Source organism: Hetaerina americana, unplaced genomic scaffold, assembly GCF_022747635.1.
Source record: "Hetaerina americana unplaced genomic scaffold, ioHetAmer1.1.p SCAF_29, whole genome shotgun sequence".
Lineage (NCBI taxonomy): Eukaryota > Metazoa > Arthropoda > Insecta > Odonata > Calopterygidae > Hetaerina > Hetaerina americana.
Window position 1 is genome coordinate 4659778 of NW_027286863.1, and position 24098 is coordinate 4683875.

Consider the following 24098-nt stretch of genomic DNA (forward strand, 5'->3'; position numbering starts at 1 on the left):
GGATTTACGGATTTAAGGATAACACTAAATATTAAGATATAATTAATTGATGGTTTCCGGCGTAACTTGATGGAATCGGTTCATATTGGAAATGAAAAATAGTAACTTCGTGATTCCACAGAAACAGATATCCGTCTATATGCATATACACTACACTCAGGTATGGGAGGGGAGGTGAGAAGGTCGGAGGGGGAGGGAAGTGATTGTTGGAGGGAAGGGTAGGAAGCAGGAGGCCCCCTCCTATTGGCGGAGGAAAGTGGGTGGGTTTTAAACTGTTCATAGACATTAATGCAATGCCCGTTACACATCTCTGAGGTCAAGGGAGAGTGTGTGGGAAAGGTAGAGGGTCTTTTTTCCATCACTGGCACTAGTGTCGAGTAGTGGTAAGTTCAGGAGGGGGGAGTGGGAGGCGTACAAAAGGTCATCAATAATATTCCCTTTGGAGCGTACACTTTTTAAAATAAATTTATTTTCGAAATAAATTTTATGTAGAATCACAAAGTTACTATTTTTTCATTTCCAAGATATAGTAATTATGTGAGGCAGCATTAGCAGCTTTAACTGAAGTTCCCACCATAAACTCTCTATTTAGAGTTGATAGTCTTCATAATCAAGTTAACCACTTTGAACAGGTCAACTGGTTTTCTTAAGATCCATTGTTCAAACAATGGTCGAGACGATTATTTCTGACATTGCTCAGCTTCTGATGCCCGCACGCACGCACACTTGAGTTCTGAATTCTCTGGAACTGAGGTTTAAATTCTTTTTCATTTGATTCCATTATCTATTTTAATTGTTTATCAGTGCCATAAGTACTCATCAAATTCAATATTAGTATCCAGTGTAACCATTGCTGGCTGTTTAACATACCAGTATGTATGAGATAGTATACGTATACAGGAAAAATTACCGGCAAATTATTGCCGGTGTAACCGTGACTAGTGGTATTTAAAAGGAGGATCCTGTGATTTAAAATAGTTTTCTTATGGAATATAATGCAAATACTTAAAAAAATAAAGATGATATGGATGATACGAATGGAGGTCAATGGTGAATTAAGGAAACGGTTTTTTTTTCTACGCAAAGATTTTTTCGTGACTTCAGTTTTGGGTGAAAAATTACGCATGAAATATGACCTATTTGCAATAATTATCAAAGGGGATTAAGAGTATTAGAGAATTAGAGGGAGTGAGAATTTTAAAGGAATTTGGGCAACCAAGCCCCGGGGAAAGGGAGTCAAGAGGATAAGTAGGGAAGGCACAATATCAGATGTATGTGACCACTCGCACAACTGAGCGCAGAGTGTCCCTCAATTAGTTTTTTGGGAGTTTTTTTTTAATTTCGCTTCGGCGAAGAAGAGCGAGTAGTCCCTAATGCTCACCAATTCCCGTGATTGTGCGCTGGAATGATGACGGAGGGGATCGAGATGGTGCGGTGGCTATCGTACTGGCTTTCCACTCTGAGGGCCCGGGTTCAAATCCCGGCGGTGTTGAATATTTTTCAGGGGTATCTCGATCCCTACTTGAGGTGCTTTGTGGAGGGCACTTTGAGTGAATACACCGTCCGTCGGATGGGACGTTAAGCTGCGGACCCCTTGGCGCCTTTCGTCCTCTCCTGTCCATCGCTAATGGTGCAAATGACCTCGGCTGTCGGTCGCCTCCCCTAAATACTACTACTACTATGATGACGGATCAGAAGCTCCAAAAAGTCTTTGCCATCTTTCGCCGAGCAGTCGCATTCCAGAGATAGCGTCCTGACCCGTAGGTCGATTGGGAAGGTGAAGGGGGGATAACTCACTTCATTCTCATCCCTGGTGTGTGTGTGTGTGTGTGTGTATGAGCGTGCGTGTGATCCGCACCTTCAGAGTGGGAAGAGGCAACTCCTTTTTCTGTGCAGTCTGCTGGTGACAAGAAAGTGTTGGTACCCCATGGGATTTTGATGGGTGTAGCCAGTGAGACTCCGCTGATTTGAGGTTTTCATTCTAACATTTGAATCCAAACGCAATCTCCTTGCTAAATGTATTAATTTTTCCATACCTCCAGGTCCGAGGGAGCAACTGAACCAGGCCACGTCCTTCCTCGATGGGTCCGGCATCTATGGAAGCTCCCGAGACGACGCGTCTGACCTGCGGACTTTCCAGGGCGGTCTGCTACGGACCACCTCCTACTCTTCCATCTACTCCTTCGCCAAAAAGCCACTCCTCCCCATAATCAGCGACGCCGGCGCGTGCCCCACCTACCAGAATAGCACGAATAGGTAGGCAAATACTTCAAAAAACCCGTTCCTTCCGTAGGTTCGCGTAAATAGGAGTTACTTCCCGCGTAATAGGGCGTCTGTTATAGATGCTCTCATGGCATTTTACGATTAAACAATTACATCAACAAAAATTTGCTAGAAATAAACGGTTTGATAACAGCAACATGCTGTTGCTATATATAACTTATGCTCTGCATTGCAAGAAGCATAACCAGCCAGACATTTTAGGTACGTTCCTTTCAGTTTTGCGATGGCTCCTAATGCAAGATTTCATTTATCATTCGCAAGAGATGGCCTCATAAAATTTTTCCAGGAGCCAAGATCTGTTGAAAATGCCTTTCAAGTGTGCCTTTGATTTTTAAATTTAGCATTGCGCCTTAGCAGCATGCGTGCGGCATTTTCGGTGTTGACACATCGTTCTGATTCAATTCTGTTTCTATTTGTGATGGTGCACCCACCGACACTTGAGGCGTCGCGAACGCGTGGCAGGGGATGTCCGATTGATACCGGAATTGTAATTAAGTATTACCATTCCTAGAGATGTATTTTTATAATAAATATTAAATTCATAGAATGGACTATCAAACTTGAGTGAATAAATGGTTTTTTTCACCTTACTGTAAATTTTGGTATATTTTAGGAATTAATTTTATTTTGGTACCATTAGCCCTTCGGCGCTAACATTTGGTCATCTCAAGTGATTCCTTGGCGATACATTGCAGTAATCAATCGGAAGTTTGAAGTTTTAAAGTACGAATCAGAATACCCAGTAGGACCTGCAGTTTACGGTATGTATGCATTATTGCATGCACGAGTCTCTTTTCATGCGCCACCTGTGGTTTCCTAAAAAAATTGTAACCTAGCAAATCCAGCGAACCAAACCTAGCAATCTCCTTGGGTGATGCAACCCAGGGCTGTCAAGAGGCTTGAACCAGGACCCTCCAGTCGAGAGTTGAACACTCCGCCAATTAGGCCCCCGCAACGCCCCTGATCGCTCTGCACAAATGAAATGGCGCGGCCGGGGAGGGGAGGGATTCATGCGGTCAAGCGAGACAATGGGGAGGGAAGTGAATCGAAATTGACGTACTCCCACTTTCACGAATTTCCCAAAATTCTAAGAAAGAAAAAGCTCATGGAGTATAACCGAATACTCATCAAAGTCTACATGATTTACCCACCTTGTGCAGAAGCATTTCCCAAACCTTTTCAATTTCATCTCATCGGTGCAAATCTCAACGCGAAAGCTTGACTCTTAGAAGAGATGAAAGATAATCGTGGGAAGGAAATAGCTGTAAATCTGAGAAAACAATCTCATTGCGAGATTTAGAAGACACAGCGTTAAAACCTTAGCAGAAAACAGGAAAGAATAGACAGTGTTAGCTGCTCTGGAAAAGAGCCCCCCTGAATCATCTGATAAATAAGTAAATAAATAAATAAATAAATATATATATATATATATAAACACAGATGTAGATTTTTAGAATATAGAGACACAAAGAAAGGACATTCACAATTTGTTATTTGACGTTTCGACAGCACGGCTGTCGTATTCTGAAGACGACAGCCGTGCTATATATATACACACGCATTGTTCTTCCCAAAATAAATTTTCCGCGTTGCCTAAAAATGACAAAAATTTGCTCACATAACATAAAAATGATAAGCACTTGATTCATGATCTCTTCGGTTGCAAGATAGAATGGACTGCTGAGACAAAGGCAACTAAATTGGTCATTATGAGCCTCATTTTCGCTTCCAACCCATTTTAAAACAGCTGACAATCACACTGAGTAGCTTACTTGGATCACAAAAGTTGAAAAAGCATTGAAATAAATACAAGCGTGGTAATTTGAGCATTGGGCATTCCATGTTAAGAATAAAATGGCAATGATGAAGTATTAAATGCAAATTAAAAATCAATTCTGAAATATGACGTGCAGCGAGGTAATATCATCTATAGGCCAATATAATTTATTTAGTAATTATCCTTATGACTTGTTTGGTATTACAGGATATGCTGACATTATAAGGTAACGAGTTCCATAACTTGAAGACGAGATACTATGAAACTTTGTCCGTATTCTTATTCGTGATATTTGAATGTGTCGAATATTTTGATCGCTTGAGTTGAGGTCTTGGATTTCTGAGGATTATAAAATTAATAAATACATAATAGAATTATATAATAATAAAACAAATTATATGATAGTCTAAATAGATAATTAAATTATAAAATGTCGTGTGGGTAATTAATATGCTCTCCTAGGCTGTATTGCTTCCAGCATAAGTCTGGCTTTTAAAATGCTACATTTTCTACTCTGACTTATCATGTGGATAAGGCGTTATCACCATTTTAGTTAGTTGGCCTGTCATTATGAGGGATGTTTTGGGCAGGCCCTGGAAACTATTTCACGTCGTCGTGGGATCCTGTAAGACTTCTCAAATTATAATGCGTTAACACACCATGGCAAATGAATTGAACTTCAAAGATGTTAAACTTGTAGATGCCGGAAGCACCAACAAGCCTAATGGAATCTTGGGAAAGCGTAGAAAGAGAGGATGGAAGTAGATATTCCGGTTGGCACAGAGAATTGGTGATATTAAGTCTCTAGAACTCTAGAAAGAAAGGGGTGGGCGGCGTTGAATAGGGGAAAGAATCCCCAATCGTGTTCTTTGTCGCCCACGGTCTTGCCGCGTGAAGAAACCATTCCTTGCGCTCCCGTTTGATATGCGGATGGATTTTTTCGCCTCAGGTGCTTCAAGGCGGGCGACATGAGGGCCAACGAGCACTCGGGCCTCCTCGTCTTGCACACCCTCTGGATGCGGGAGCACAACCGCATTGCGAGGGCCCTGGCGGGCATCAACCCCCACTGGGAGGATGAGACCCTGTTCCAGGAGGCGCGTCGGGTCGTGGGGGCGGAGATACAGCACATCACGTACTCAGAATACCTACCCCTTATTCTGGGTAAGGTAAGACGTATACATCTGCCCATGTGTCCCACGGTTCCCGTACGGTCCAAACGTCCGAATGTGATGAGCGACTATTCCTGAACTATAGGTATCGCTGCGCTAGACAAAATGCGTTCCGGTGCTGACCACATGTTATCAGTGCCACCTATGTCTCAAGTTGCAAGGTTCCCTGAAGGAAAAATCTCTCTGGTGATCAAATGATAAATTATAGGAAGTGGCTTTCTAACAAAGAAAAAGAATTTCCAATTTTTCAATTTTCTTTCATTTTGGGGTCTCCCGTAAACTATTAAACTTCTAGGCATACATCTTCTGTCTCTTTTCCAATGGGACTCATCTGCTCCATCCACTTACATCGTTCACTCAGTAAGATATTTTCGTGTTGATATCAATGGGGCCAACCTAACTGCATTTCCTATTTCACCAATTTTGCGTCAGAGATAAGAATAGACACAAATCGGTCACGTGGGAAGCATTTGTGGCTATCTGAAGTTGTCAATACGTGATCAGGGAAAATTATCCTAAAAAATCAATGAGTAAAGAGTTAGGTAAAATTACTGCGGTGGATTTCATCGTTTGGCTAGTAGCAGGCGAGGAAATTTGTTGATTCCCTACTACAACCGAGGCGGGAGTTTTACTATGGGAGATAAACGTGCTGATGTATTGATTTTGTGCTTTTTTTGCTTATCATTATAGAGTACGGTGGAGAGGCTCGGACTGGAGGCCCAGTCATCTGGTCACTACACCGGCTACGACATAAACGCCAACCCTGGCGTGTCCAACAGTGTTGCAGTTGCTGCGTTACGATTTATTGCATCCTTGATGCCGAGGAGCCTCGATCTTTTTGATAAGGTGACCTCACTTATGCATCTGCAAATATAAGCTTCCTCAAAATAGTCCATTAAATGAAGATTACCTCAATTGAAAGTTTTTCTTTAACACGGGATAAAATTCAGTTCAAAGTTATTACATTTCGGGTAGGTTTGATTCAAGTTAATTAAATTGGACATTCTAATTTAATGGATTTTATTTTTTTAAAGAAAAACTGCCCCTAAAGACTTTGCTATGCCGTGTGTTAACTTTCAATTTTCCATTAGATATTTCTTGAGTCGTCCCAGTTTGCTAATGAATTTTAAAACTAAACTCCACTGAGTGGATAGTTCTGATGAAGCCTTCCGTCGACATTAACCTTCAGCGTCGTTTAATGCAATGCGACCGCATTTATGGAAACTCGTGGAATAAGAAAACGATTAAATATTTTATTCATCCAGTGCCCAAATAAAAAGGCTATAAAACCATAAGACTCTGCAAGTGTTGACGTGGGCTTCGATACGCGATGAAAATAATGGTAATCGGTATCATGAGGAAAGTTATACTAGGGCTATTTTTTCTCTTACATGATGTGAGGTTATTTTCGTAGTAAAAATTTAGTGCACTATGCATGTTCCGATTCTTTGATAGAATGGCCACAAGATGGGGGAAGAGCGCATGGCTCCGGGAGTTCCCTCTCCTCTTCCAGCGACCTGGAGTCGCTTAGGGGTGGACGGGAGAAGTGTCAACGGGCCCGACAGCGTCCTCAGGGGGTTGCTGAACAGCCCCGCGCAGCACGATGATGAGTTCATCAACGACGTTATGACCAATCACATGTTTGAAGACCCATCAAAAGGTACAGAATATTTTCTAAAGCTTCCCTGTAAATATGTGGTTAACTGGCATGTCAAACATCGTGGAAGGTGTATTTTTCCATAAAAAAGGAAAGAGCAAGATAATATTCACACATTTTTATTATGTGGTCGTACCAAATAATAAAATTCCGTGTAAAAGTGCATTATTCCTTCTGATATTATGTAACTGACATTTTTGCTTTACAGTCTTTATTAAAGCAGTTGACTGCAGTTAGGAGCATTGATAACCATTTCGTTTTTTTGCGAATAAATATAGATTATCGAACGAGTATTTACACCAAAGAGTTTAAATTCAAGGACAGGCTTATTCTATGCATTTTAAATATTCACATTTTATATTTCTATTCAATTGAAGGTTTCTCTCCGACTCGGGCTCACGCTGAAGAGACAGCATTTTAAATGAAACTTATATCACAATACAACTATTTCGGCATCTTCCGCCGTTTCTTGGAAAATATATAGCATTCGTTCGTTTTGGAAAAATTGTTGATATTAATGTTGAAAACGAATGTCGTCTCTCACTAAGGTTGGCACAGTAGAGGAGAAGAACTGTCCTCGATTGGAAAACCTAACAAAGTATAAATTATTCTTTCACCCGAAATCCTTGTGTCTTGAGCACAAAGAGCAACCTTTCTTTTAGCATTATTATACGTTTCACAATTACCATTTAGTCAATCTAGTTGGTTAAATTGCATACGAAATGATTTAATTTATCTTTTTTCGCCTCTAAAACCAAACTCTGCAATGAGGTTGAAAATCCGCATTCAAGAAAAAGGAGTTAGCGCCGCGTGAAGTTCTGTGGTGACTCACGTAATTTCGCTTAAATCCTTAAAACTTTCTTGCTGATCACTGATTGTCCTTGCATATCCTTATTTATTGCAAGTTGATAGAAATTATATAAGAACGAATGACCAACCTTCGTTCTTCTGTTCCTCGAAATCATCTTTTTTGGCGGTGGTTACATTATTACTAGATCTGATTACTATGCGTAGCCGGCCCCATTTGATAAGCTAGAAATGAATTGTTGGCCTCTCATTATTAATTTCACTAACGGCGGATAGCCTGGGATCACGCAAACCTGAGATGACATATAAACAATTTACTGAAAGCACAAATGTTACCAGACTAGCCTCAGCAAATAGCCAGTGCTAACATTTGCCGGGGTTTTTCCATTTTTTATTTGGGACATCGATTTTTTCAATTGGATACCCGCTGAAACTACGAAGACAGAAAAACTGAATGGGTAAAATACATTGTGTGGTGGTGGAATGCCAATGGAATGGCGGACGGGAAGAAAGCCAAGGCTTGAAAACCCGGAGGAGGATATGTTTGAGGGAATGAATACTAGGGGAAGTTCACGCGATGCGAAGGAACCAACTCGTCGATCTCTCGCCTTCCCGGCGAAAGCACGGATCGCCGCCAATCCCAGGATTCTTAACTTCAAGCATCATCAACTTGGGCGGTCTTGATTGAAGCTGGATGCAATAAATTGTTATGCGTAATCCACGTAAGAGGGTGTAAGTTAGATTTCATGCGGAGTGTCAGAATGCAAGGCGACAACTTGTCCTGAAAGATACGTTCCTCCATTTTGACGTCGTTAATTATTTTTGTCAGAGATAAGGCGAGTAAGGGTAAGGTAATAGTTGACGCAGGAAAGATCCAAGAGAGATGGAAGGAGTATATGGAAGAACTGTATAGTAAAGAACTCAGACCAACAAAGTTAGACATTGAAAAAGAAAATGGCGTAGAGGAAGACAGCTTAGGTCCAGGCATACTAGAAAATGAGATAGAAAGGGCATTAAGGGAGATGAAACTAAATAAGGCCGTGAGGGTGGATAACATTCCCGCGGAACTTTTAAAAGGCTTAGGAAAATGTGGGAGGAAGAGGCTATATGGGCTGATCCATGGTATTTATGAGGAAGGACTCTGGCCGGAAGACTTTGTGAGATCAGTTTTAGTTCCTATTCCGAAAAAGGTAAAGGCCACGTCAAGTGAGGACTATAGGACAATTAGTTTGATATCCCACGCAGCTAAAGTTGTTCTCAGGATCATAAACAAAAGGATAGAGAGTAGGGCAAATGATTACTTAGGGGATGATCAGTTTGGGCTTAGGAAGGGGAGAGGTACGCGTGATGCCATTGCAGTAATGAGATTATTAATCGAGAGGAATATAGAACACAACTAGGAGGTATTTGCCTGTTTCGTAGATTTCGAAAAAGCGTTTGATAGAGTGAATGGGGAAAAACTATGGAGTATTCTGCAGAAAATAGGAATAGATTGGAGGGAAAGGAGGCTAATCCGCAACCTGTACTTGTCTCAGACTGCTCAGGTGCGGGTGGGAAACGGGGAGTCAGGATGGGCAGTGTTAGGAAGGGGTGTAAGGCAGGGTTGCCCATTATCACCGTTGCTGTTCAACCTGTATGCAGAGGAAATGATCAAAGAGGCATGGGAAGAACTCGAGGTAGGAATGAAAGTGGGCGGGGAATTCGTAAAATCAGTTAGGTTTGCTGATGACCAAGCTTTAGTTTGTCAATCAGCCAAGGGGCTGCAAGCATTGCTGAGTGAATTGGAAATTCAGTGCGACAGGTATGGGATGAGAATCAATATTAATAAAACAAAGGTTATGCGATTTTCTAGAAAGATAAAGGCCAAGCTTAACATTACAATAGGAGGGCAAAAACTAGAGCAGGTAGAACAGTTTACGTATCTCGGTAGTGTTTTGGACCAACACGGTCAAAGTAATAGGGACGTAAGGAGAAGAATTGCGCTAGGCAAAGAGGCTTTCACAAGGAGGAGGGAGTTGATGACAGGGACTTTGAGTAAGGATATTAAGAAAAGACTCGTAAAAACTTTGATATGGAGCGTAGCTATGTACGGTGCGGAAACGTGGTCATTGAAGCAGGAGGATAGACGTAGATTGGAGGCTTTTGAAATGTGGGTGTGGAGAAGAATGGAGAAGGTGGAATGGACAGAGAAGAAAACAAATGAGGAAGTAATTGGTATGGTGGGCGAAGAGAGGGGTTTGTTGGGAGCAATCCTATGGAGGCAGGAAAAGTGGCTGAAGGGGGTATTGACCGGGAGCGGGATGTTGAGGACTGTGATAGAGGGGAGAATGTTAGGCAAACGAGGAAAGGGAAGGAACTGGATAGGGATGTTGGACGGGATGAAGGGAGGAAGAAAGTACTCAGAGCTGAAGAGGGACCAGATGTAGAGTAGGACGTTGTGTTTTGCTGGGGGTCACAAATTGTTGAATTAGTAATTTTCTCCATCCAAAAACCTACCTTAACCGGTAGATTACCTAATAATAATAAATAATTATTATTTTTGAACGAACGCGCATATACGATGTTGATTAGATTACGCGCTCAGCTGTCAGCTGTTTTCGTGTCGATGAGAAAGGCGGCCAAGCAATTGCAGATGGGAATACAATTTGTTAAGGAGGTCCAGATGTATTTCCACTGGATATAAAATTACGCCAAATCCCGAAATGTGCCATCAAGTTTGCAATACCCTAAACGAAGCAAATCAAAATTCAAGAATGGTGATTTCTACAAACGAGCCATTCAAGTGATAGTAAAAGTGAAATACTCAATATGATCAATTAACATCGTAGGTACCAATCAATTTGAATTGGTGGGAGTTTTCCACCGTGTTTCATGTGATTGGAGAGAAAATATGCTGTTACTCTCGGGTGTAAGGAGTGAAATAACTGGAGGAAATGGAAATACAAATTTCATTGTAGATTGTAAAAATATGAGTCCAAGATGAATAATGTGACTAAAGCTTTATACTCCATCAAACTTCACGATAAATAGTTTCCGTGTTCAGTGGATAGAGCGCAGGCATATTCACTAGCATCTTCTGTAAGATGCCATGAAGTATTAAGTTGAACATTATATTTTTTAATGGTTAACAATTTTATTTCACCTTTTGCACACAGGACATGGTATGGATTTAGCTGCACAGGTGATCCAGCAGGGACGTGACCATGGTATTCCGAGCTATGTTAAGTGGAGAGAACACTGTGGGTTGCCAACGCCTCGAAGATTTCAAGATTTATCCGATCTCATCCCTCCCGAGACAACATCTGCTCTGAACAAAGTATACAGGTAGACAAAAATGTGCGAGTAAAAATAAATTACTTCCTGACAGTGGATTTACTCAAAGGAAATTTTAACTACCTAATTGATCACCAGTGACTGAGATCATTGCCTAGAAAGTACATTAGAGTGAGTTAGTAAAGCACCAGAGACTCCATAGGAAGGGTGATGGACCTTTCGTGTCAATTGATTGATCGAAGGCAATGTGTATAACAGCCCTCCCTCCTTGAATACTTCAGGTATCTACCGAATTTAGTGGTGCCATTTTAAGCATTCAAAAATGAATTAGACTGCAGAAGGTATCACTATTTCATTTTCTGTACGTACACGAAAAACAAGTACAGAGTAACTGAAATTTTCATAAAAATTTCAGTGCATTCAGAAGACCCTTCACAATTTTTAAAATGCCTTAGTATAACTTTTCCAAGGGATGAAGCATATTAGAAAATTTAAAAGCAACACATTTCTATTGTTTCTTTTTCATTTTTTAAAAACTTTTCATTACATATCCCTATTTTTGTTACTTTTTAAAAATTCTCATCATTTAATTCTATTTTTTTATTGTATGCACTGATTAAACTTTTAAAATGGAATATGAAGTATTCCAAAGAAACTGCGGGAGATGCCGCAACAGTAACTTATAACGGAGTCATCCGCTAATCCGCATCCGCGTGTCCCAGTCAAGGCGAATGATTTTTACGCTCTGAAATTGTTGCATTAGAATATGAAGTAGGTATAAAGTACAATATAAGGATTAAGGGTACTGATATCAACTTTCATGGAGTAAACTGCAAAACTGATTATATCATTTCCTCTTAACTTTGAATGTTATTATCCCTCTTGGCATTGCACAGGAATGGAAATTCCTTCAAAGATTTGCTTTTTTAAGTTCATCTCATCATCTTTTTAACTAGTTAATAAATAATATATAGCCTTGAAATTTTAAAATTATAAAATTCAAGTTTTGAACATGACTAGTTTTACACTCAAGGTATTTAGTATTTCTGAAAAACCTTATATGCGAAAAAAATTCGTCAGCTTTTTGAGGCTGGTAAGTCAGCTAAACATGACTAATTTTGCACATAAGATGCATAGGAATGAGACGAAACTTGATTCATCATTCATTTTCGTTGAACATGAAGTTGCAGTGCACATTCTTGATCAATTATATACTTCTTCATTTCAAGGGATGTGAATGACATTGACTTATTCACTGGGGCACTCGCTGAAGTCCCAGCCGAAGGTGCGATGGTTGGACCAACTCTTGCTTGTCTCCTGGGTCGCCACTTCCTCTCCCTGCGCAGAGGAGATCGCTATTGGTATGAGAACGACCTACCTCCAAGCTCATTCACCAAAGGTTGGTTACAAATGAGGAGAAGTGGAATGCACTCTAATTTTTGCTGCATTTATGGCCAACTCATCAGTCTGCCACTTGAATTATCATCATATATCTCTTCAATTTCAGAGCAGCTTGCTGAAATCAGGAAAGCCACTCTTGCCAGACTGATCTGTGACAACTCAGATGACATCACAGAAGTCCAGCCAAAGGCATTCTTGCACATCGATCCATTTTTGTGAGTCAGAATCATTTGAGGAATTTCCATCTCATGAATATTGTTACACATGCATTCTAGCTTCATGCCATTTATTACTTTAAATCAAAAATTTTTGTCGCAGATAAAAAATTTGTGAAATAAACATCATAAGAACAGGAAATGATAAAAATTCTCAAAGCCATGCCTTTTTTTGGCAAAGGCCAAATTTATCTTTATTATGTATGTACTTAAGTATGTATTTCTTACTTCAGTCTTTTTCCATTTCTCAGAAATTATCCCACTTCGTGCAAAAGGAGAGGTGCATTGAAGTCAGTGGAACTTAATCCCGCCTGGATTTCGCAGCAGTTTTCACTGGCAGGCCTACCTCTTCAAGCTGCAATCCAGCAGCCTGATAGACTATTGACTGAATCAGTGACAAGAGCCAAGCGAGACTTAGGGGATGTGATTCACCGCGAAATGGCTCTCCTGAAGCAGAGTAAGCCTTTCAACGATCTATATATCCTTTGCAAAGGGATAGGAACTTGCTTCCCCACCCTGCTTATGGGTGAATTGCACATCCCTTCGGGTTTAGTACTGGGTGATCTCCATCATCACCTACCAAACTGATCTTCGGGTTGATTACTGTGTGTATGGTTTTTTATATCCCACAAATTTCTTCATCTATTCCTATATTTGAAGCTTAAGTGAAGAGATTAAGAGGTAAGTGTAAAACACAATTAAATTGAGGCAAACTAATGAATTGTAGGGCCCTCGATAAATAATGATGAATACTTTTTCAAAATTATCATACCATGGGTATAGTGAACAAAATTAAGTACTTTGCGGTACTTCTAAGGTGCTCTCAGATAAATTTAATAATAATTTGATGATTTTTATATAATGATGATGGGTATGAAATATTCTCACACCTAAGGTATTTATCAAGAAAAATTCTTAAGAAATCCATCTGCAGACTCTTTGGCTGACTTCTGATAGGAATAGAAAGTCTTTTATACAATTTTTCTTTCAATGATAGCTAGTGGTAAAAAATTGTCAATGATATAGAATAAAGTAACTCATGCCAATGTGACTGAAAGAGGAATAAAGCACAAATTGAGTAGTTTCAGTAGGCGTGATGTGGTGGAAGTCAAACATAATGAATAACTGATTTTAGCACTTTTCCTCATGATAAAATTTATTTTACGACTGGGTTTTGATGTATTACATTGCCAAAACGTAATGATGTAATAATGATTAATACATTAAAACCTAGTCGTAAAATAATTTTAACCTGTGGAAAAGTACTACAATCAGTTATTCATCAGGAATAAAGCAAGTTATTTTGCCGGCCATGAAAATAGCTGCTTGAATTAAATGATTTACATAATTAATATTTTAAGTTTAGGAAATATGAAATATAATATAATTTTTCATAGGAATAAATTATGATCAGTATTTAGCCCTATCCCAGTTACTTTTGTCTCATATTTTCTTAAATCGCCATAGGAACCGGCACTCACATTTTAGCAGGTACCCAAGGATTAATTTAAATATGTTAATGAGTCCTATACATTATATGGAAGCAAAAAATTACCAATTACTGTTCTACCCCATATGGTACTGTCATAGGTTCCATGTTGAATGAATGTAAAACATGCTAATATATGTACATCCCTACTTAATAGACTATTGTTTATTATATTTTTATTTGACTAATTCACCCTGTGAATATGCATTTCTCTTGTCAAAGAACGGAGTGCTGACCCCCAATCACCCATCGGAACAGCTTATGGCTTCAACAGACCCACCCGTCAGGCTGCAGAAATTGCCAACACATCATTGATATTGCAGTTTGCCTCCCAGAGATTTGTTTCAAGTTTCCTTCAAGGGTATGAATTTTTACCTACTGCATATACTTTTAATAGGAAATGCAAATAGTTATTTTTCATGCTATGTGTTGATTCTTAAAAAATATGGATTTTGGTTCCATGTTATATAATTTTTCTTGTCCACCTTCAAAATTATAATTTGCCTCCATGAGATATGAAAAAGTTGAACATAATTGTGCCAAACAACCTATTACAAATAGAAAAAAAGTTTGCAATTTTCCACAGAATTTATTTCACAGTACACCCACCATTTCACCAACTTGTGGCATCATCAGGTGCAAGTGACACACACAAATGTTGAATATATACCCAACACTTATTATATTGATCAAACTGGGAGGAATTTCAAAACACGAGCCCAAGAACACTCCCGGTGTCACAAAAAGCGAAACCGCAATTCCTTCTTTGCAAAACACCTCTAAGGTTGTAAATGTAATAGCAAGTTAGTCCTAGAAATGCACCACATCCTCCCCAAAGTATTGAAAATGGATGCTCTAGAGCTAATCGAGATTAAAGGCACTTGGCAGATCCCAATACAATACTTGGTAATGAGCAACTATACGCCCATCCCTCCATTCTCCTTTCCAAAATATTGACCTCAAAGGTAGGCCAACTCAATGGTTAAATGTACTCAGTTGCTTGCTTCTATGCCATGACCAGACCTTATGCAACGTCATAACCAAGACAATTATTATTATTATTATTGGGTAATCTACCGGTTAAGGTAGGTTTTTGGATGGACGTAATTACTGATTAAATAATTTGCGGCCCATAGCAAAACCCAACATCCTACTCTACATCAGGTCCCTCTTCAGCTCTGAGTACTTTCTTCCTCCCTTCATCCCGTCCAACATCCCTATCCTGTTCCTTCCCTTTCCTGGTTTGCCTAACATTCTCCCCTCAATTACAGTCTTCAACATCCCGCTGCTGGTCAATACCCCCTTCAGCCACTTTTCCTGCCTCCATAGGATTGCTCCCAACAAACCCCTCTCTTCGCCCACCATACCAAGTACTTCCTCATTTGTTTTCTTCTCTGTCCATTTCACCTTCTCCATTCTTCGCCACACCCACATTTCAAAAGCCTCCAGTCTACGTCTATCCTCCTGCTTCAATGACCACGTTTCCGCACCGTACATAGCTATGCTCCATATCAAAGTTTTAACGAGTCTTTTCTTAATATCCTTACTCAACGTCCCCGTCATCAACTCCCTCCTCCTTGTGAAAGCCTCTTTGCCTAGCGCAATTCTTCTCCTTACGTCCCTACGACTTTGACCGAGTTGGTCCAAAACACTACCGAGATACGTAAACTGTTCTACCTGCTCTAGTTATTTCCCTCCTATTTTAATGTTAAGCTTAGCCTTTTTCTTTCTAGAAAATCGCATAACCTTTGTTTTATTAATATTGATTCTCATCCCATACCTGTCGCACTGAATTTCCAATTCACTCAGCAATGCTTGCAACCCCTGGGCGGACTGACAAACTAAAGCTTGGTCATCAGCAAACCTAACTGATTTTACGAATTCCCCGCCCACCTTCATTCCCACCTCCAGTTCTTCCCATGCCTCTTTAATCATTTCCTCTGCATTCAGGTTGAACAGCAATGGTGATAATGGGCAACACTGCCTTACACCTCTTCCTAACACTGCCCAACCGGACTCCCCGTTCCCCACTCGCACCTGAGCAGTCTGAGTCATGTACAGGTTGCGGATTAGCCTCCTTTCCCTGTAGGAGGAAATAAAACACCTAAGGAAGACGTTCCAGCAGAATGGATATGGAACCCGGGAAATCAACATGGCCCTTAAAAGGGCCTTCACGAATCCTGAAGGTCGGAGAGAAGAGGCAGAAAAACCTGTTGCAAGAGCCTGCATCCTGTTTATCTCTACGATTTCCAATAAAATCTCTAGGATATTAAGGAAATATAAGGTGGAAACGATCCACAAACCAATAAGGAAGCTGCAATCAGTCCTTGACACAGCGAAAGACAAACGGGGATTGAAGACCTCAGGAGTGTACCGGATTCCTTGCGAGTGCGGCCAAGCATACATTGGGGAGACCGGCCGCACCATAGAAACATGCCTGAAGGAACACGAGAGGTGCATCAGATTATTATACCCAGAGAAATCTGCGGTCGCAGAACATTGCCTCAATAACGACCACAGAATTAACTTTACTGGCACGAAGAGGCTATGCCACGCCAAGGGCTATTGGGATCGCGTGGTGAAAGAAGCCGTTGAAATCAGACTAGACACCAAAACTTTCAACAGAGACAACGGCTTCCAAATCAGTAAAACATGGAAGCCAGGGCTAAAGAAAATTAAGAATGCAAGGGAACGCACCCGATTGGCCGTAGCGGAGCACACTAACGCTTCCGGCCAATCAGGGCACACCTGAGCCCCGGCGGAGTGTATAAATACCAGGCCTTTTTCATGCGCAATACTTCACCCTGAAGATGATGGCAGAGTCAGCCTTCGAAACGTCGGTGTACTACAACCTGACCCGGTGGGAAACCCGAGAGAACTTCTTGAATACCATACGCCGGGAAAACCTGAGGTCCTTCACAACTATTACCTTACCCGCCTTATCTCTAACTGTTATCATAGATCTCCCTTTCTTACTTCCCGATAAAGATTTAGCTTTGCTGTACAGCGCACCGATTTCACCCTTCCTCTGCAGACTTTCTATATCCTCGCACTGCATCTTCCACCATGCTTCTTTTGCTTTATTTGTTGCCCTCCTCAATTTATTGTTTAATTCTTTGTACTTCATTTTGCCTAATTCTGGATTTACATTCTTCCATTTTCTCCGCTCATCCATCTTTGTAATCATCTTATCCGTGATCCAAGATTTCCTAGTCCTTTTAGTGTTAACGGTTCCAATAGTGTCTTTTGCGGCTTTAGACAACCCTTTCTTAATACTGTCCCATTTTTCCTCTTTACCATCCCCCATGATTTCCTCTACCGCCTGTTTCTATTATTTCCTTTTCAAACCATTTAATGCTTCTACATTCCATTTTCTAACTCGCCGCCCCTGCCTTATCTTTTTGAAACGGACGCTACATTTCATAACAACTAGATTGTGGTCAGAGTCCGCATCCGCTCCTGGGAAGCTGTGCGAATTTTTCACACTGTTCCGAAACCTGTGTCTAACCAGGATATAATCTAGCTGATACCTTCCTGAGTCACCTGGCATTTTCCATGCATACCTGCATCTTTTGTGGTGTCTAAACTAAGTGTTGATGATGACTAGCCCCTGTCTCCTGCACAACTCAACTGCTTTCTCCCCGCGGTCATTCCTCGTGCCTAAACCGTAGTCCCCCACCTCATCACCATCTCTTCCTTCGCCTACCGTCGCATTCCAATCCCCCATCACTATCAAATGTTTCCCTGCAGGAACACACGCGATCATGTCCTCTAACTGGTCGTATATCCTATCGACCTCTTCTTCTTTATGGTTGCTCGGTGGCATGTATACCTGAATAATAAACAAGTTCGTCGGTTCTGCTTTTATCTATACCACTTGTATTCTATCCGTTACCTGTTCTATGTTGACTACGCTTCTTCCTACCTCTTCATTTAATACTATGGCAACCCATCGTTGGCTCCTGACCATGCCGCTGTATATTATTCTATACAGATCACTCCAGTAATCCCCGCTATCCTTCCATCTCACCTCGCATTGAAATATCGATATTCCCTCTTTCCATCTCACGCTTAACATTCTCCAATTTCCCTGTCCTCGTCATTGTCCGAACATTCCACGTTCCTATTTTAACTAATGTGGTCTTCTTCTCTGCGTCTTCTTTCCTGCTGCTGCTGGTTTTCCCTTGCAAGGGTTTCGTGGGATGACCACCGCGGAAGCCTTGCCTCCCCCGCTGCTGGGCACGACACACGGCCGAGCCCCGTAGTTGCCAGGACTCAAATCTCTGTTTTGTCCATTATTTAAATCTTGGGAATGATAATTGAGGTGGTTTCCCGTTGCCTTCCTCAATAGTGTGTTTAACCTGACACTGTCACTTACTGGCCGCCCCACTGGGGTCAGATGCCATTGCAGCCGCCTCACTGAGGAACAGACGCTGCGTGGACTACCTTTCGTCTGGCTCCTAACCTTCGACCTATCTGGCATAGGTGACCCTACCAGGAGCAATAGTTATTACTCCCGCCAGCACAGCTCTAGGGGTCATCGGAAGGCACAAGCCCTTCCACCACGTCAAGGTTGTAGTCCGAGGAGGGAATCAAGACAATACCATTTTCCATTTTGTTTTCTCTTTCCTCAGCCACTGACTCTCACTTTTGAAGAATCCCCCGACCATACACAGCCACCCTTCTCCTCCAGGGTAAACAAATTCAATGGTTCTAAGTAGTCGCCCCCACCCATGTCCCCCCCCCCCCCCATAACCCCGACCAAACCGAATTCTTAGTCATAAAGAAGGCACCACCACCTCTTCTTCCTTAAACCAAAAATACTATGTCCACCAACTTTGAAGTCCCAGAAAACCCACCCCCCCACCTTCAATTTCCCCCTCTCCTTTATCCAATGGGCATATATTCAACAGCTGTGTGAATGACTTGTTTGTGATGATACCGCAAGTCGGTGAAACGTACTGCATTGTGACATAAAATGTGTCAGTGGAAAATTACAAACTCTTTCAATGAAGGCATCTAACAATACCACAAAGTAATGCCTGAAAGTGTAAAGTATGTATCTTAATTATAAGTTCTTACTTTCTGAATGGCTGTTGTAAATCTCTTGTTTGATTGCTAACGTTTACTTTCATATTGTATTTGAGTCTGTAAATGTCAAACAACTAGCCTCATCCTGTAACAAACCTTGATTATCATAAATTGGAAGCTATATATTACATATGGGATTAAATTCAAATAAAATTATTTAGGAAGAAACCATGCCAGCCTATAGGGTCATCAGTTTGCCAAAAAATACTCAGGCAGCTGAGTCAATTAATTTCAAATTTAAGCTTGGACTGATTGATTACTAAACTTAGATCAAAGAAATTCCTTTGAATTCAAGTATTAAGTAAGGTATCTGAGACAAGATAGGGATAATCAATAATCACTCTGTTCAGTACGTGATAAAAATCTGATTGAATGAGGACCAGTTATGAGTGAGAATGTACCCACTTAATTATGTATTATTTTAAATTTTATCATGGCTCATTTAATGCCACTTTATGCTAATGGCTCACTCAAATGACATTGTACATTACTGCATAAAATTTCCATCTACATGACTGCATGCATTCTCCTAAATCAGAAATGACTGATGGTTGAATTTATTTAAGCCAGTCAATAATAAGTATGCACAAATAGGTCATGGCAGCAATAATGTACGTCATTTCAGGCACCTACAGGACCATGAGGCAGGGTCAAAGTCACAAAGTGCTTCAGATGAGGCAACCGAGAGAAGTCTGCGAGCTCTGCTGACTGCTGCACTACCAGGCATTGATGTTTCAGATGCAGTGGAGATACCAAAGGTATTCAAGTGTGATGAACAAACAGCTCCGTGTGATCATACCAGCAAATACCGTAGTGTCACTGGATGGTGCAACAACCTACGCAAACCAGAAGTTGGAAAATCCCTCAGAGCTTTCATTCGTCTCCTGCCCTCTGCCTACGAAGATGGTGAGTAATATCTTTGCTTAAGCCGAAAAGCCATGTTCACTCACTTACCTTCTTTTTCATACTCCATATAGTATTCTGACTGAGATGAGTGACAAGTGGATTGGATTAAATTCCTTCCGAGACAAAGAAACAAGTTCTAATTTCGGCAGCAGCAATTTTTTCAGCCATATTTCAGAGCCTAATTGGCTGCCATGGAGACAGTGATCTCAGTGCTATGAGTGTCATTGTATATGAGAGCATGTTGTCTCCTATCTGTTTTTCTTGTGTGTGTATGTATGTATAAGCATTGTAAGAGTGACCATTGACCAGACTTGACTGTTGCCACCATGACAATTGCCTCATTGCAATGATAAATTTTTGGATAATTAAATAAAGTAAATGAAAGAATCACTACGAAAATGGGTAAGAATGTATCTCAATTGGGAATCTTAATTACGTATTTATTAATCATTGATACCATTATGAGCTCTTTTTTCATATTTTGTAACTCTTTAAAAGCCACAAAGAGGCATGAGAGGTTATCGCTTAGAATAAGCAGAATGGAGGAGTGTCATTCTTAATGCACCTGCAATGAAAGATTTGAATGATATGGGTAACACTTTTGAGGAGGGCATGCAGAAAAACAAAGATAAAGGCAAAAGAAGGAAGACAAAACATTTTAGAAAATTTTCAAAAATATATTATTTCTTACAGCTATGTCCTTCAAATATTTTATGTGTTATCTGAGGAAAGTGAGGCAATATGTTTCCCCAATGCTATTATAATAATAGAACTCCATTACAATGTCTGGATATTGATCCTACATTGTGTTTTTTGTACATCCTCTTGCAAGATCTATTTGTTTGCAAGACAGAATTCAAATCATCATAGGTTTCATGCCAACTCACTTCTCATAAATTAGTCCTTTAAGCACATATAGCCCGGTGCAAGAAATATTTGTGATTCCGAAAGACATATTTGTGAATTATGTTGTGAAGGTTGCTCATAATTTCAATAAAATACTACGAAAGAATTGTTTCTACTGCTGGGTATTTTGAATGCCCTCATGAATGGGGTTGAGCGAGCAGATTTCTTGCTCCGAAGGATTCACTTTAAGTGACTTGCTCACAAGTTAGCTGCACGATCGCTCAATCACAAAGCCTAATTTGTGTTCTCGAAAAATTCCTTGAATGGAGCTGATTTTTAATGGAATTCCAAGTAATTCTGTGGAATGAAAAATTTTAATGAACTGAAAATAAAATGCCTGATATGAAAGCAGTGGGCATTTTCATGTCACCGACTTGATATGTTAGTCTGAATGTTAACATTAAGACAAGGAGCATCTCTTCAATAATAGATGCTTTGCTTTCAGCCAAAAAATGTATGCAATGTCGGATAACTCCTTCCCCTGAATGTTTGCAATATTTTATAGCCCCTTTGAGGAAAATTAGATGAAATTTATCAAATCCCGGCTATGATCCTTTTTTTCATCATGAATCATCGATTTCATGAGTTTCCACAACAGCATTAACGTATTGTTCTCTCCATTTTGATTTTTACTTAGTCTTTGGTGTATATTTTTCCATCAGTAAAGAAATGAACCAATATTAAAAGTGTGAAACACACCAATGCTTACTTAATAATTTTTAATTCCCCTATTTATTCTATCGTAGGTTTGAGTACGCCAAGAGCTTTGTCAGTAGCTGGACGACAACTTCCCAGTGCCCGTCTTGTATCAGTCGGTATACATGCTGATGTCAGCCACCCACATGTGCGATATTCTTTGATGTTCATGCAGTTTGGGCAACTCCTTGATCATGATCTCACTCACACTCCAGTCCACAAAGGTATGCAGCTAAGCTAATCAATCGGGTGATAAGTGCTTATCACGAGGAAATTATCATGATGACTCATATGTTGTATTTTCCTCCACAAAGGATTTGGTGATACTATCCTTGACTGCAAGGCATGTGACTCCGTGGCCACTGTTCACCCCGAGTGCTTTCCCATACCAGTGCCAGATTCAGACCCGTATTTCCCCAGGGTCAACATCACCAATGGCCAGCCACTTTGTATCCCTGTCATTAGATCCTTGCCAGGACAACTCACACTAGGTTGGTTTACTTCTTTTTTGTTCCCTGTCTCTGATGATGGGCTTTTATTCATGTTATTTGCTAGTATAATGTGTTAGTGACAAGATATTTACGAGACTTATGAATTGCAAACTTTCATTACCACAAGGTGTGAGGGAGCAGCTGAACCAGGTGACAGCATTTGTGGATGCTTCATTTGTATATGGCTCAGATGTGTGTGAAGCCAGAGCACTTAGGGAGTTTTCTGGAGGCCGTATGAATGTGACGAGGCCCGCTGGTCGAGGGCTCAAGCCCTTGCTGCCGACCACAGCCACCCATCCAGAGTGCAAGTCAGATTCTGGACTCTGCTTCAGAGCAGGTTAGCAGAATGATTCATTTGAACCGCCAATGTTGGATTCCACAAATTTTATAGAACCTATTTTGATTAATATAAAACTATAATGTTTCTATTAGTATTCCAGTTTTCTGATAATTTATTCTATTGAATTTTATCATATCAGCTGACCTTTGGAGCAAAAACAATTAAGTTTCTTGAGTTGCATTTGCTCATTTGGACTCCCAACATATGATGGGTATTTTGACAAAATCAATTAAAGTTGATTCAATAGCATTTAGTAGAGGAAAAAAATTTGAAAGTGTTAAAATTCCAATATTTTATCTCCAAAAATACTTTAAGATTTTGAAACAAATCATGTCTCTCAATTATCCCTTCAGGTGATGCGCGAAGTAGTGAGCAGCCTGGATTAACATCTTTGCACACACTTTTCTTGCGTGAACATAATCGACTTGTAAGCGAACTCAAGAATCTGAACCCACACTGGGGAGATGAGGAATTGCACAGGGAGGGACGGCGAATCCTTTCATCAGTCACACAGCACATTACATACAATGAATTCCTACCAAGGGTGCTGGGAATGGAGGGCGCAGCCAAGTATGGCTTGGATCTCCTTCCTGATGGATACTTCACCGGTGAGTTTGAGCAAATCCCCCGCTATACGGTGACTCTCTTCCACCCAGTCATGAATTTTAAATCAATCCCACATATTTCATCTCTCATTCTTTCAAACCATTCTTCATATTGCCTCCTTTATGTGTCTCTTTATTTCAGTGATTTCAATCACTTTTGCTGCTTGGAACATATTTATCAAAACATGCTTGATTTACGGAAGCCTTTGAGTGATGGTTAATCATGCTGCATTGCTTAATATTTAAAATCAGAACTGTCCTCTCTGCTTCCATATTAATATGTTTAAGGAAAAACAATGTAATATTTGTCACCCGCAATAAGGCCCAGCTCTGCCATGAGGCAAAGGCTCAGGGAAACAAATTACATAAGGATGAACTAATGTGTCCACAGGACAATTTACTCATTTCGGAATTATCCTTTATAGTTGATCATTTCTGATTTAAATTCCAATTAGCAGTGTCCACTGTTTAACAAAATTAAGTTTCAGAAGGGGAGAGCATGTTTACGGTACTCAATTGGCACTGCCCTGTATAATTATGAGAGGCTTGAGGCGTCTGTTGCCAGTGAACCAAAGTACCGTGGGTTAACCTCACAAACAATTCCTTTATATCCATTTTTTATTCCAAATTAAACACACTTCACCATTTTAATGACCTGCTGTTGGTGACAGTGTCATCGGACAAGTAACAATAATCAATGGAATAATATTTTCAAGTATTTATCTTTTAACAAACTATTCATTATTACAAAATTTAGCTTTGCCATTGTTAACATTCTGCGAGTGCTGGTGGATAAATATATTTAAACATCTTTTCAAAAGATTATCTATTTGGTAAGAAATATTTTGTGGAATTAGTTCCCTTCTAATGAAGATTAAGAAAAATCAAATCATTATGAAATGAGTAGTATATTGTCAAAGTGGTATAATATTGTATACTTGCCGTATATATAGTATATTAGTGGAACATTGTCAAAAATTTCTTGCAGTGAG

The 24098-nt window shown here is 40.2% G+C and overlaps 1 protein-coding gene across 1 annotated transcript in view; it reads left to right on the forward strand.

Moving 5' to 3' along the window:
* LOC139689885 (uncharacterized) overlaps positions 1-24098 on the forward strand; it is a 144564-nt gene that overhangs the window by 115665 nt on the left and 4801 nt on the right. Inside the window, exons 7-20 of the mRNA XM_071586991.1 lie at positions 2043-2256; positions 5010-5226; positions 5920-6075; positions 6685-6889; positions 10849-11017; positions 12196-12365; positions 12474-12582; positions 12834-13039; positions 14294-14432; positions 19788-20068; positions 21721-21894; positions 21985-22161; positions 22289-22498; positions 22855-23109. Of these exons, the coding sequence (XP_071443092.1) occupies positions 2043-2256; positions 5010-5226; positions 5920-6075; positions 6685-6889; positions 10849-11017; positions 12196-12365; positions 12474-12582; positions 12834-13039; positions 14294-14432; positions 19788-20068; positions 21721-21894; positions 21985-22161; positions 22289-22498; positions 22855-23109 (2682 nt within the window). The remainder of the gene's footprint in view (positions 1-2042; positions 2257-5009; positions 5227-5919; positions 6076-6684; positions 6890-10848; positions 11018-12195; positions 12366-12473; positions 12583-12833; positions 13040-14293; positions 14433-19787; positions 20069-21720; positions 21895-21984; positions 22162-22288; positions 22499-22854; positions 23110-24098) is intronic.